The sequence below is a fragment of the Stomoxys calcitrans genome, chromosome 3, assembly GCF_963082655.1.
Source record: "Stomoxys calcitrans chromosome 3, idStoCalc2.1, whole genome shotgun sequence".
Taxonomy (NCBI): domain Eukaryota; kingdom Metazoa; phylum Arthropoda; class Insecta; order Diptera; family Muscidae; genus Stomoxys; species Stomoxys calcitrans.
In genome coordinates this window covers 104,189,882-104,202,824 of record NC_081554.1, presented here as the reverse complement: position 1 = coordinate 104,202,824, position 12,943 = coordinate 104,189,882, and the positions used below count along the sequence as shown (strand labels likewise).

At 36.5% G+C, this 12,943-nt stretch overlaps 2 protein-coding genes across 4 annotated transcripts in view; one reads left to right on the top strand and one right to left on the bottom strand.

Moving 5' to 3' along the window:
- The window catches only part of LOC106092744 (uncharacterized), a 102,771-nt gene that overhangs the window by 60,269 nt on the left and 29,559 nt on the right, over positions 1–12,943 (bottom strand). The gene's annotated exons all lie outside the window — the stretch shown is intronic.
- LOC131996082 (uncharacterized protein K02A2.6-like) lies at positions 8,823–10,524 on the top strand. The gene is made up of 3 exons (XM_059365530.1): positions 8,823–9,348; positions 9,535–9,964; positions 10,041–10,524. The coding sequence occupies exons 1-3, from the start codon at positions 8,823–8,825 to the stop codon at positions 10,522–10,524; spliced, it is 1,440 nt and encodes a 479-aa protein (XP_059221513.1).

Sequence of the window (12,943 nt, the reverse complement as noted above, 5' to 3'; positions counted from 1 at the left end):
GCAGAGAGTTCCTCAAGGGTCCATTTTGGGCCTGCTTCTATTTTGTATGCTTATAAATGAACTGCCAACCAAACTGACACATTCAAATATCCAAATCTATGCAGACGATGTACAAATCGATCTGAATTGCTCAAAGGCAGAACTATGTCATGGAATAGAGAAGCTAAACACCGACTTAAGAAATATCAACATGTGGGCTATGGAAAACAAACTGCACATAAATCCAAACAAATCAAAGTTCATTATTTTTTCAAACCGCTGCCAGGAAGTGGTGTGCGAATACCCTGTGCAAATTGGAAATAACGCAATCAAACAGGTATATAAAGCAAAAAATCTTGGTGTGATTTTTAATCAAACACTAACATGAAAGGACCATATCATATCAGCGACAGGCAAAATCTTAGGAATGCTAAGAACACTCTATAAAACACATTTATACACACTACAGAGCATCAGATCGCTTTTAGCGTAATCATATCTTGTACCTATACTCCTATATGGCTGTGAGTTGTTTAACCAATGTGACTCGAGAAGCAGAAATCAGTTGGAAATGACATATAACGCTATAATAAGATATGTCTATGGTCTAAAGAGATATACAAGTGTTTCAACTTTTACAAAAAATTTGCATGGTATCACATTCTGCGATTTACTTTTACAAGAACACTTTTAATGATACATAAGTTAGTGTACAACAGAACACCTGAAAATCTTCACGCCGAACTTAAAATCGGTAGATCTAGCCGAAGAATTATAATAGTACCCATTCGCTATCGTCTCCTTATATCTGAATGGCAATTGTTCTACAATGCTATTCGTCTTTGGAACTCTCTGCCTCCTCATATTCAATTCATTGGCAACGCAATGCTTTTAAGAAAGGTTTATATGATTATTTCCAATAATTTTGTTACCTTGTATTTATGTTAAAAATTGTCTACTTATGACAGGAAACTTATTTATTAATTTGGTTACTTGTTTAATTATCTTATCTATTTTTTTTGTTAAATGCTATTATTATCAACACAAATTTTATTATTAAATCAACTATTGTAACAATCTTATTGTTAATCTTAAAGTCACATACTATAATTATAAGATTTAAAATCTTGTTGTATGTGAAACTGAAAACAAACAAACAAACACTTCAGTTCGCGGCCCTTCTGCCAGCGGCACAGTCTTGAAACTCCAGTATTGCCATCTGTAAGTTCATGCTATACAGATGCTAAAGGACAGAGTGGACAAGGGGGTTTACATTGAGAACCCAAGAGCTGAGATCTGTGTTCGACTGCCTAACGAAAATACGGTCCTGCAGGCGGAGATCCGGGCGATCACGGAATGCGTTCATGCGAGGACTTCGAGTGTGAACAACTTTACGGACAGTAAACTGACCATCAGGGCAATAACAACCAGGACGGTAAGGTCACGAACAGTCATGGAGTGTTAGAAGGAGATTAACGCCTTCCCTGAGGATAGCACGGTCCGCATCATTTAGGATGGTGAGACGTTGGAGCATTTCCTATGTCATTGCCCGGCTTCCGCGTCAGACACCAGCACATAGGTGGGAATTACCCTACGTCGGGGCGTGGTATGGAAAACAACTAGGCCCTTGTAAGTAGCACGGAATTCTTCAAGCTCATTACTGGTTAAGTTGTATGTCCATATTGGCTGGGCTGGTAAATATCATTGCCTTTTCAACCTAACCTAGCCTGACTATATTTATAGAGTATGTCGGCAGTATTCACAAAAGTTTATGAAGCCCTAAAATAGGTGTATTTGACAGTTCTAAATTTGCCTAAATAAACCTATTCAAAACTACGTTAAGTTTGTGAATTCTTTAACAGTTTTAAAATTTTAAAATATTTCAAAACTACTTTAAGTTTTATGAATACCAGTGTGTAGGTAGATGGACAGGCAAATGGATATCGTAAAATCATCTTAGAATTTTACGTGGATCAAGAATATATATACTTTATGCGAAACGTATGTACCCCCCTATCCTATAGTGGTGGGTATAAAAATGATACATATACACATGAAAAATATTGACCAATTAAACTTGGTATTGATTTATAAAAAAACGTTTAACGAAGTGATTTATTGCTTTGATAATTTTTGACATTGAATCATGACATGTGATTGGTTAAAAGACTTATGTTTAACCAATTTTTAATTGCGCGAATTAAATTTATTCAATATCATAAACGGTAGACATGTATCAGTTTCTACAAAAAAGAAGATGGTATTGTGTACTCTTTCACACACATGTAATGGGAATAGATGTGCAACAGGTCGGAATATATGTTTTTTGCTTCTCTCCCACACATCATATTTTCATTTTGTGCCTTCAAGGGAAAACAACTGTAAGCATGGCTAGACAAAAATAAATATGGCAAAAAACATCTTGAAAGTATGTTTTACCGCTTCATAAAAATCTATAATTTTTAAATAAGTTATATTAAGAGTGTGAATCGGAAGAGTATCAATCACAAAAACCGAGAGTATATACAGCGGTCAAAAAAAGTATTCATCATTAGCAAAATTGATAATAAATTCACTTATTTTGGGTAATTGAAGAAAATTTAAAGTAAACAAATAATGCAGTTTTATGCAATAGTTTATTTTTCGTAATATGTTTTAAAATAAATTCAAAAAATAAATTTAATTAGCGCAAAAAATGCAATTTTATATAATAACACCAAAAACAGAACAAAAAAAGTATTCATCATTGATGTGCTATCATCAAAGTCAAATTCAAATATTATTTGGGAATCCCCCTTTTCTGTTTTATTTAGTAAAGGAGGCTTTGCCCTTGACAGCAAATATTTAATTTCATTGAAAATATAGTTTTTGTCAAAATGGGTCGTAAGCAAAACGAGGTTTCTGATGAGGTAAAAGTTTTGATAATAAAACACCACAGGAATGGTTTAACTCAAAAAACTATCAGTGAAATATTAAATAGACCACGATCTACTATACAATCCATCATCAGAAAGTGGACAGAAACGAAAACTGTTGACAATAAACCAAGATCTGGTCGACCAAAAGCACTTTCAGTTGGAGATGTGCGTTGGCTAGTGCGGCAAGTTCAGAAAACTCCGAAGACAAATGCGACCATTCTTCGTAAAAACACTATGGAATATTTAGGGAAGGAAGTTACTACACAAACAATTCGAAATACACTCAAAAGGCATAGTTACAGAGGAAGAACTGCACGTAAGAAGCCCTTTATAAATAAAATAAACCGAGTGAAAAGGCTAAACTTCGCAAAAATGTATGTAAAACAGCCCGAATCATTTTGGAAAACAGTCATTTTTGCAGACGAGAGCAAGTTTAATCTTTTTGGGTGCGATGGAAAGGTCATAGTGTACAGAAAACCAAATACAGAGCTTGAAGAACGAAACACAGTTGCTACTGTAAAACATGGTGGAGGTGGTTTAATGGTTTGGGGGTGTATGGCGGCTTCAGGAGCGGAGTAATGGAGTAATGGATCATAATGGAGTAATGGATCATAAGTATTACATTGACATTTTAAAGAGGAATTTAAAAGATAGTGCTGTAAAACTTGGGCTTGGTAATAACTTTCAATATTATGAAGATAATGACCCCAAACATTCTGCTTTAAATACCAAGATGTGGATGCTGTATAACTGCCCCAAAGTCATTAAAACTCCTCCTCAAAGTCCCGACTTGAACCCAATTGAACATCTTTGGGAACATCTCGAACGCAAATTGAGAACGCGCAATTTTTCGAGCAAGAGTCAAATGCAACAGGTGATAATGGAGGAATGGACTAATATAGACCAAAATATAACCGCCAAATTAGTCCAATCGATGTCAAACCGTTTAAAAGAAGTTATAAGACGCGGTGGTCGAATAACAAAGTATTAATTTTTTTAAATTATGTTATTTATTTTTTTGTTTTTTTGCAATGATGAATACTTTTTTTGTTTAATTTTTTGTGTTCAGCTGTAAAATGGCTCTTTTTGTTCCAATAAATACTATTTTTTTCTTTAAAAACAATGAAATTGTGTACATATATATCACACAATCACTACTGCATCATTAGTTTAATATTTTTTTTATTCCAATTGTCTTTTGTAGACTTATTAAAAAAAAAAACATTGAATGATGAATACTTTTTTTGACCGCTGTATATAAGCGGACGAATAATATATGCGAAACGCAACTGCAAATAGAGAACGTGGTAAAAACTAAGTTATGAATTTATGTACATTAAAAATACATAAATAGGAATCTTAATATTGACCAACAGAAACACTTCCTAAATTCTTCCCTTTATGTGGATCATTACTTCAAGATAATAAATATATACGAATTGCTCTATTTCGTATTAATTACGAATTTTTTCAGTGTAAAAATAATTTCTTTGTTATACACTCCAAAGAGATGACACCTGAAAAAGATCTGTCAACCGTAACCGGAAAGTAGAATTCAGTAAAAAAATGTTCGTTCCGTTTTCATGTCAGCTGATAAAATTTGAAATTTGAAGAAATTTCAAAACCAAAAATTTATGTATAGAAAACTGCTATTCTCCTATTCTATGATTTCTCTGTGGAATTTATTACAATTTATTGTTTATAATCAAGGTTGAATGGGTAGCCACCATGAAAAGGTGGCCAGTCTGACCTGTTGTGAAAACTAAATGAAAAAATGAGAATTTTGTGATAACAAGAAATTACAAGAAGAGAGGGGTAAGCGCCAATACGGCGCTGTTGTATCCGATAATCCATGTTAGCACTATGTCGTCGATCTGGGTTTTATTTAGGGATTCTACCCACTCAGCCACGCACTTCACTGTACTAGAACCCATGGCCTTGAGGGCCGCCATATGCACATACTGATTTCAACGCGGCACATCAATGCAACTCTGAGCTCCAATTTGTTTCGTGTTCATATCATTATACGAAGCTCAGCTGAGACCTGCCGGGCGTGTCCATAGGTTGCGGATATTTAAATACTGAGTGCCTGTGATATCCGATATGACAAGGCTATCTATCGGCGTCTTTAAATAACCAATGACCGTAGCATATCCGCGGCGATCGGTCCTATGGACCGGAACGAGCTTGCTCACTTTTGGAGCTTGGCGAGGAATGCTGAAATGTTGCGTATGTTCTAGTATAGCCCCCAATCCAGTCCCTTTCTCCTGGAACACTTCTCAGTCTGCCCACTGCATCCATAGTGTCCAGAAGGGAACCTTGGCCCTATTCTGTCTTCCCGTGCGGCTCAGAGCAAAGACTATCGACCCATCTCCTCGTTGTTAAATGCCCTCTCAATATTCAAGAAGGCCAGTTAGAGAAACGTCTCAACATCTCGCATCACTACATGGAGGGCCATTTTATCCGACCTGCACTTGAGTTATGCCGAAAGTTCTCCGACGTCAGAATCTCACCTTCAATTCTTTTTTGTTAAAAAAATTGTTTTGTTTGAAATATCAAATGCTACGTTTTGTAACAAGCATAATTACCTCTATACATTTACGATACATTTGTTCTACATTTACGAGAGCATAACCAGGCCTTTATGCTTATTACAAAACGTAGCATTTGACATTTGAAACAAAATAATAACCTAACCTTACAATAAAGACATGGATGTGAGGAAGGGACTGGCGCCGGAGAAATTCATGGGAATCTTAAGCGCACAACATGCATCCCTCAAGGGCAGAACGGAGGAGACGGTACGAGAAGTCGAGACGTCTCTCCATCTGAAAGAATGGGCGATAGCGTTCTTCCCAAATATTGAAGGGATACTTAACATTGTGGATATAGAGTCAATAGTCGTCGCCACGTCGGACGACATACTACATACTAAATGGTAGCATTATCAACGCGGACTTCGGAAATAGTGTGTTCAGAAGGCGGGTGACAAGAGGATCGCTTCATACATATTTTGCACTTTTCCCTTTCCTTTTAGACCAGATTGGGCGCCGAGTGAACTGAGCTTTTTACAGTGGACTAAACAAATGAAATTTGTTCAAACTTTATCCCCTGACACGATAACGAAACGTAAGATTTTGTTTTTATTGAATTCTACTTTCCGGTTATGGTCGACAGACGTTCAGGAATCGTTTGCATAATGGCGAAAGAATTAAAGGTGGTCTCATTTGTACAACAACCACAAATCATATTGTGCAATCCGCCATGTTGTCATCAAGCTGATCAACGTTTTGCCAACACACACAAAGAAATTTGTGTGTGTGTGTGTGTGTGTATACGTGTGCGTACATGAGCAGAGAATATGCGAGAAAGAAGATAACAACAAAGAGACTGCAAACAAAAATCTGTCATCTTAGTCATCACGCAAACAGCCGGCCAGGTTTGAACCTGGCCGGCTGTTTGCGTGATACCACCTTTTTAAATCCGCCTTGCGTTTGCATGTGTAAACAAAACAGCTGACTCGTTTTCCTACATTTACGGTATGTTTACGAGAGCGTAACTATTAAGTGAACTACGTACATCCAATAACTCTGCTAATATTCTATCTACATGTAGATATTGCTCTTTTAATGAATTTGGCTTGAAACCTCATTGGCCTCATTGGATTTTTACGTAATCTACATCTTATGATCTGATATGATGAGCTTTAAGATTTATTGACCAATTAAAACTACAATATATAGTTTTACCATAAATACCTTCTCCGCTTGTAATACCAAAAAGGTATTTTTTAATAAAAAGAAAAAATATTGTCCTGAATGCAAATTTGAAAATCGTTTATTAATAATACAATTTTGTTTATAGGACCGAGCAAAATTTTTTATTCAATATACAAATTATCATATAATATCTCGAATTACTGATCCACAGGAAGAGATGAGGTTTGAAGTTATCCAATTTCCACAAAACTCCATTTTCGGCAGCTTTTCGCAATGCGAAGTGCTTTGCAAGTTCCTTTATATTTCCACATCATATATTTTTCTGTTTGCGCTCCTTCAATTCACACTATAGTCGTAAATACTTTTTCTGGATTTTTTGTCAAATTTATTTTCTTCCAGCCATCAGTTCTTTGAATTACATCAGGGATGCCACCTATACCACAATGTAGTAACCCGAGTCCGTCAACTCCTGGAACCATAATCTCAATTTGGTTGTTGTTGTTGTTGTTGTAGTAGCAGTGTGTGGTACACTGAGGCGGCAGCCCTTGCCGATGAAGGAATTCATCGGGTCAATCCTGTACATACAACCGGCTGCCATGGGATTGTCCCTTGTGCCCCATTCGTCCTTAACGCTCCACCAATTCTGGAAAGCAGTAAATACCACCTCATTTTTAGCGTAACTTCAATGTCACTAATGCCTGAAGGCCCATCAAAGGCATACTTCCCGCTCGACATGTTCAACACGACGACGTCATACAAAACCAACCAATCGCTGAGCAACTGCCCACGCTGGTTATTCCCATGACCAAACGAATGCCTGGCCATTTCCGAGAACCACATATGAGAAGTTGCATTGGCGTCTAGACTTAGGATGAGCGGATTGCTACTCGCAAGTAGCAGCGCCGTATCCATATACCTACGATAGGGCTCCAAGTCGGCGCTAAACTTACAATATTATAAGTTATTCACCAGCAACCCCTTGAACTCACAATTCCTATAGCGAACGGGGTTGGAACTTGCCAAAGCCATATGTCAACCCAATCCGCAACGACGGCACACCTCTCTCTTGATGCGGTAATCCCTGCATACGTGCTCTTAATATGAACTACTTAATATAGGCTCGCTCCCCGCAAGTCTTATTTGCCATCTTTGGGGTGCACTCCAGGGTAACATTGGCCACACCACCCTCAGGCTTCCACGGTGCACTGGCCAATCGGGCAGAGCTGCGGAATCATTGGACCGTATTTTTTCAAAGATGCTGTTGGACGCAACGTTACGGTGAATGAACACATTTCGAACCGAACACTGATTTTGGTAATAAAATTCAATGATTTGCAAGCGTTGCTCGTTAGTAAGTCTATTCATGATGAAATGTCAAAGCATACTGAGCATCTTTCTCTTTGACACCATGTCTGAAATCCCACGTGATCTGTCAAATACTAATGCATGAAAATCCTAACCTCAAAAAAATCACCCTTTAATATTCTGGCAACTTCATGGCAGCGCAGCTGGCTCAACAGTTTTTGTATTTCTGCACACACGCTGAGTCAAGTTGTAACCGTCAACCAATACACATCTCTTAAAGACAATTTCATCATACTTGCTTAATTACTTTTTATTTTTCATTAATATCATTTAAAGTATTGTTATGTTCTCTCGTAAGAACATAACAATTGTGGTGGCGACGAGGATTTGTTGAAAGAACCACTGCAACCACAATAACAATTGTGGCGACGAGAATTTGATGAGGAATTTTCCAAAAAAAAAAACAACAGGAAGGTGCAAGCATACAATCGCACGCACAATAACAATTGTGGTGACGGGAATTGTCAACAGAGGAATTACAAATTGATCAGCACATACACAGCGGCAGTTGTGGTAAACAAATTTCAGTGGATTTTCATCAGGAAAAATTGCAAATTATCAGCAACCTACCCAAAACAATTTGGTGACAGGTATTTCATCAACCACCAACACACACTCACACCATAACAACTGTGGCAAGTCAACATACATATTTGCAGCATTGCAAACACAAGCAGACACTAGAACAGTCTAGAAATGTCGGAAGATGCAAATATTGTGAAATTACTTTCAGGATTTGTTAGTTAAACTCACACAACTCATTGCAAACCAAAACACAGATGCGAACACAGTCACGTCATCAATTCCAATTAAGGAGTCACCAGTGGCAAAAGCTTAACTCATGGAATCTTTAGCTAACTCCATGATGGAATTTAACTATGAGCCTGATAGTGGTTTATTATTCGATTCTTGGTACAATCGTTACAGACACATCTTTGAAAGAGAAGCCAGTCCTCTGGACGATGCAGGCAAAGTTGGTCTCTTATGGAGGAAAATGTCTAATCACATTCATAAACGTTTTACAAATATTGTTTTACCAAGACAACCCCATGAACTTTCTTTGGAAGACACACTCAAGCATCTTTCCAAACTGTTTGGCAGAACCGAATCACAAGTAAGTCAACGTTGCAAGTGTCTTCAAATATTGAAGATGGAAAACGAAGATTTCAAGGAGTACGCAAGTCGAGTTAATCTTCAATGTGAACTTTTTAAATTAGATGAACTAAACGCAGATCAGTTCAAGTGCTTAATTTTTATACTTGGTCTTAAATCATCCGATGACGGTGAAATCAGAATCCGTTTGTTAAGACACCTCAACGACAGCAATGAAATGGTCAAATTGGAAAAGCTGGTCGATGAGAAACAAAGTATATTGGATTTGAAGTGATACAGCGTTAATCGAAGAGAAACCGAAACAGTGTAACAGAATTAAGGTAAGCACAAACAGAAAGTACCGAAAACTTCTTGTTGGTATTGTGGAGATTTGCATTATGCTAAACATTGTCCATACTTCAATAAAAAATTACCAACATGTCAACTGATTGGACACAAAGATGGTTTTTGCAAAGCCAGTCATGATTCAAACTCAACGACTAACAAAACAAAGCATCAAAATTCCAACAGCAGCAACAACAACAAAACAAGATTCAGTGCAAAATCAGTGTTTGCTGTAAATCAAGTTCAATTCAAGAAATTAAGAAAATACGTCACAGTGAGTATGAATGCAAAACAAGTAAAGTTACAGGTGGACACGGCCTCTGACATAACGATTATTTCAATCTCAACGTGGAAATTTATCGAAGAGCCAGAAGCATTCACAACGACAGACACGGCAAATGATGCAAATGCTAATAAAATCAAATTATTGGCAACATTTTCAACGGAAGTCACAATAGGCGAAATATCCAAGATTGTGGACTGCTATATTTCAAATACAGAAAACCTGGATATCCTTGGCATAGACTGGATTGAGAAATTTAATTTGTGGCATATACCAATTTCAGCATGGTGTCAAATAAATTTCAATGATGAAATTTCAAATTTAAAAACGACATTCAAGGAAGTGTTTGACAACAGCTCATTGGGCTTCCAACTTCCAAAATGCAAAAGAGGTTTTTATACCCAAACGTCCAGTTCCATATGCGGCACGCAGTGAAATTGAAATGGAACTACAACGTCTGGAAAATGCAGGTATAATTACTCCAGTGGACACATCAAAGTGGGCAGCTCCTATAGTAGTTAGTAAACGAAATAGAAAAGTCAGGATTTGTGGAGACTATTCAACCGGTCTAAACAACGCTATAGAATTAAACCAGTATCCACTGCCTACACCAGAGGATATTTTATCGGAATGTCGTAATTGTTCAATTTTCACACATTTGGACTTATCAGACGCTTATCTCCAAGCAGAGATTGATGATGAGAGTAAGGAGTTACTAACCGTAAACACCCACAAGGGACTATTCAAGTTCAACAGGTTGACTCCAGGTGTAAAATGTGCACCAGGAGCATTTCAACGTATTATGGATCAAGTCTGTGCATAGATGGAGTTAAAGCATATATCGATGATATAATGATTGCCAGTTCAAATATTGCTCGACAAAAGCACAGCTTAAACACATTACTGGAACATATCAAGGAGTTCGGATTTCGTCTAAAATTTGAAAAATGTCAGTTTTTCAAGAACCAGATCAAGTACTTGGGACAGATAATTGATAAAAGCGGTATACGTCCAGATCCAGAAAAGATCAGAGCAGTCCAGCAGCTCCAAGCTTCGGAAAACATATCTGAGGTAAGGTGGGCGCTAGTTCTACTAGGATACGATTTCGATATCAAGTATACGAACACATAGGATGTGCTTTCAAGATAAATAAACTCGCACGAAAAACCCGCGGATGATTTAATAATTGCATCCATAAGTTTTGAAAAGGACATTCAACATAATTTAAACGATCATTATCATCACTTCCTGTCACTCAAAACATGATTTCGAGAGCGACAAAAACAGATGAAATTTTTCAGCAAATTTTATCATATATGGCAAATGGATGGCTAGAAAAGCAAAGTGAAGTTGAACCTCAGGTGGTACCATTCTTCAAAAGGAAGGATTCACTTTCATATGTGGACGAATGTTTGCTTTTCAACGCCAGAGTAGTTATTCCACGAATCTACAGGAAGAAAATCTTGAAACAACTTCATCGTGGACACTTTGCGATTGAAAAATGCAAGACGCTCGCAAGGAGTTACGTCTACTGGCCGAATATAGACAAAGATATTGAGGCCTATGTAAAAAGATGTCAAAATTGCCAGCTAATTGTTAAAAATCCAGTAAAGACGGACTTGTCTTCATGGCCATTGATGATTAGACCTTTGGAAAGAGTCCATATCGACTACGCAGGTCCAGTGAAGGGACACTACTACCTCATAATAGTTGATGCATTTTCAAAGTATCCAGAAATTTACCAAACATCTAATATCACCGCTACAGCTACGATCAAGCTAATGAACGAGTATTGTTCATTTCTGCACACACGCTGAGTCAAGTTGTAACCGTCAACCAATACACATGTCTTAAAGACAATTTCATCATAATTGCTTAATTACCTTTTATTTTTCATTAATATCATTTAAAGTATTGTTTAAATTAATAAATTGATTGTTATGTTTTAAACATCGGCTTTATATTGATCGACCATCTCGTAAGAACATAACACTGGTTTAAACACTTCTTAACTAAAAAATAACCAGGCACTTATTTTATACAACACACTCACACATACATACACATAAAAGTTTAGTGAAAGTTTTGTGCTGCAACATTTTGTAAATTAAATATTATAAATTTGTGTATGCGGCCACAAAGAAATCTTAATTTAGAAAAACAATAACAAATTCAAAAGCATTATGTGGGCATATAAACTAAGTGAGAGCTAATAAGAGTAACAATGACAATATGTGAATTAAAAAATGTGAGTGAAGATAAATTCCGAATTTAACTAGTGGAGACACAAACCACTGACTTAACAGTCTTCTGTTACTGCCATTAGCAGAGCACTGTTAAGGAACTTTGTAGGCAATTAATTAATAAAAAAAAAAGTATTTGTTCATAAAAAGGAAATTTCAAAACACAAAAACCAAAAAAAGATCTAGAAAATAATAAGGTGATCCAACATTAAATTTTAGTTCCCTCAATAACCGCAAGGCGTACTAACAAGATAAAGAAGATTGTAAAATTGATTGATCCACTGTGCACAAATAAAAAATAGTAAGGCGATGAGACCGGTCTCAAATGAGAGCTAGGGAAGCCTAGTTTCTTATACATATGTACACATTTTCCAAATAATCGTCTAACTATCGAATTTTTCAAAAAAACTTGAAAAAAATCGCTACAAGACCTCAAAAATCTATTTTGCGTGAACCACTGTGCAAAAATGGAAAAAGTTGATATTTCGAAACCGGTCTCAAACGACAGCTTATGAAGTCTAGTTTCTAATCCAAAAGGGCCTATATTCCAAATAATCGTCTAACTATCGAATTTTTGAGAAAAACTTGAAAAAATTCGCTACAAAACTTGAAAAATCTATTTTGCGTCAACCACTGTGCAAAAATGGAAAAAGTTGATACTTTGAAACCGGTCTCAAACGACAGCTTATGAAGTCTAGTTTCTAATCCAAAAGGGCCTATATTCCAAATAATCGTCTAACTATCGAATTTTTCAAAAAAAAACTTGAAAAAATTCGCTACAAGACTTGAAAAATCTATTTTGCGTCAACCACTGTGCAAAAATGGAAAAAGTTGATACTTTGAAACCGGTCTCAAACGACAGCTTATGAAGTCTAGCTTCTAATCCAAAAGAGCCTATATTCCAAATAATCGTCTAACTATCGAATTTTTCAAAAAAACTTGAAAAATTCGCTACAAGACCTCAAAAATCTATTTTGTGTGAACCACTGTGCAAAAATG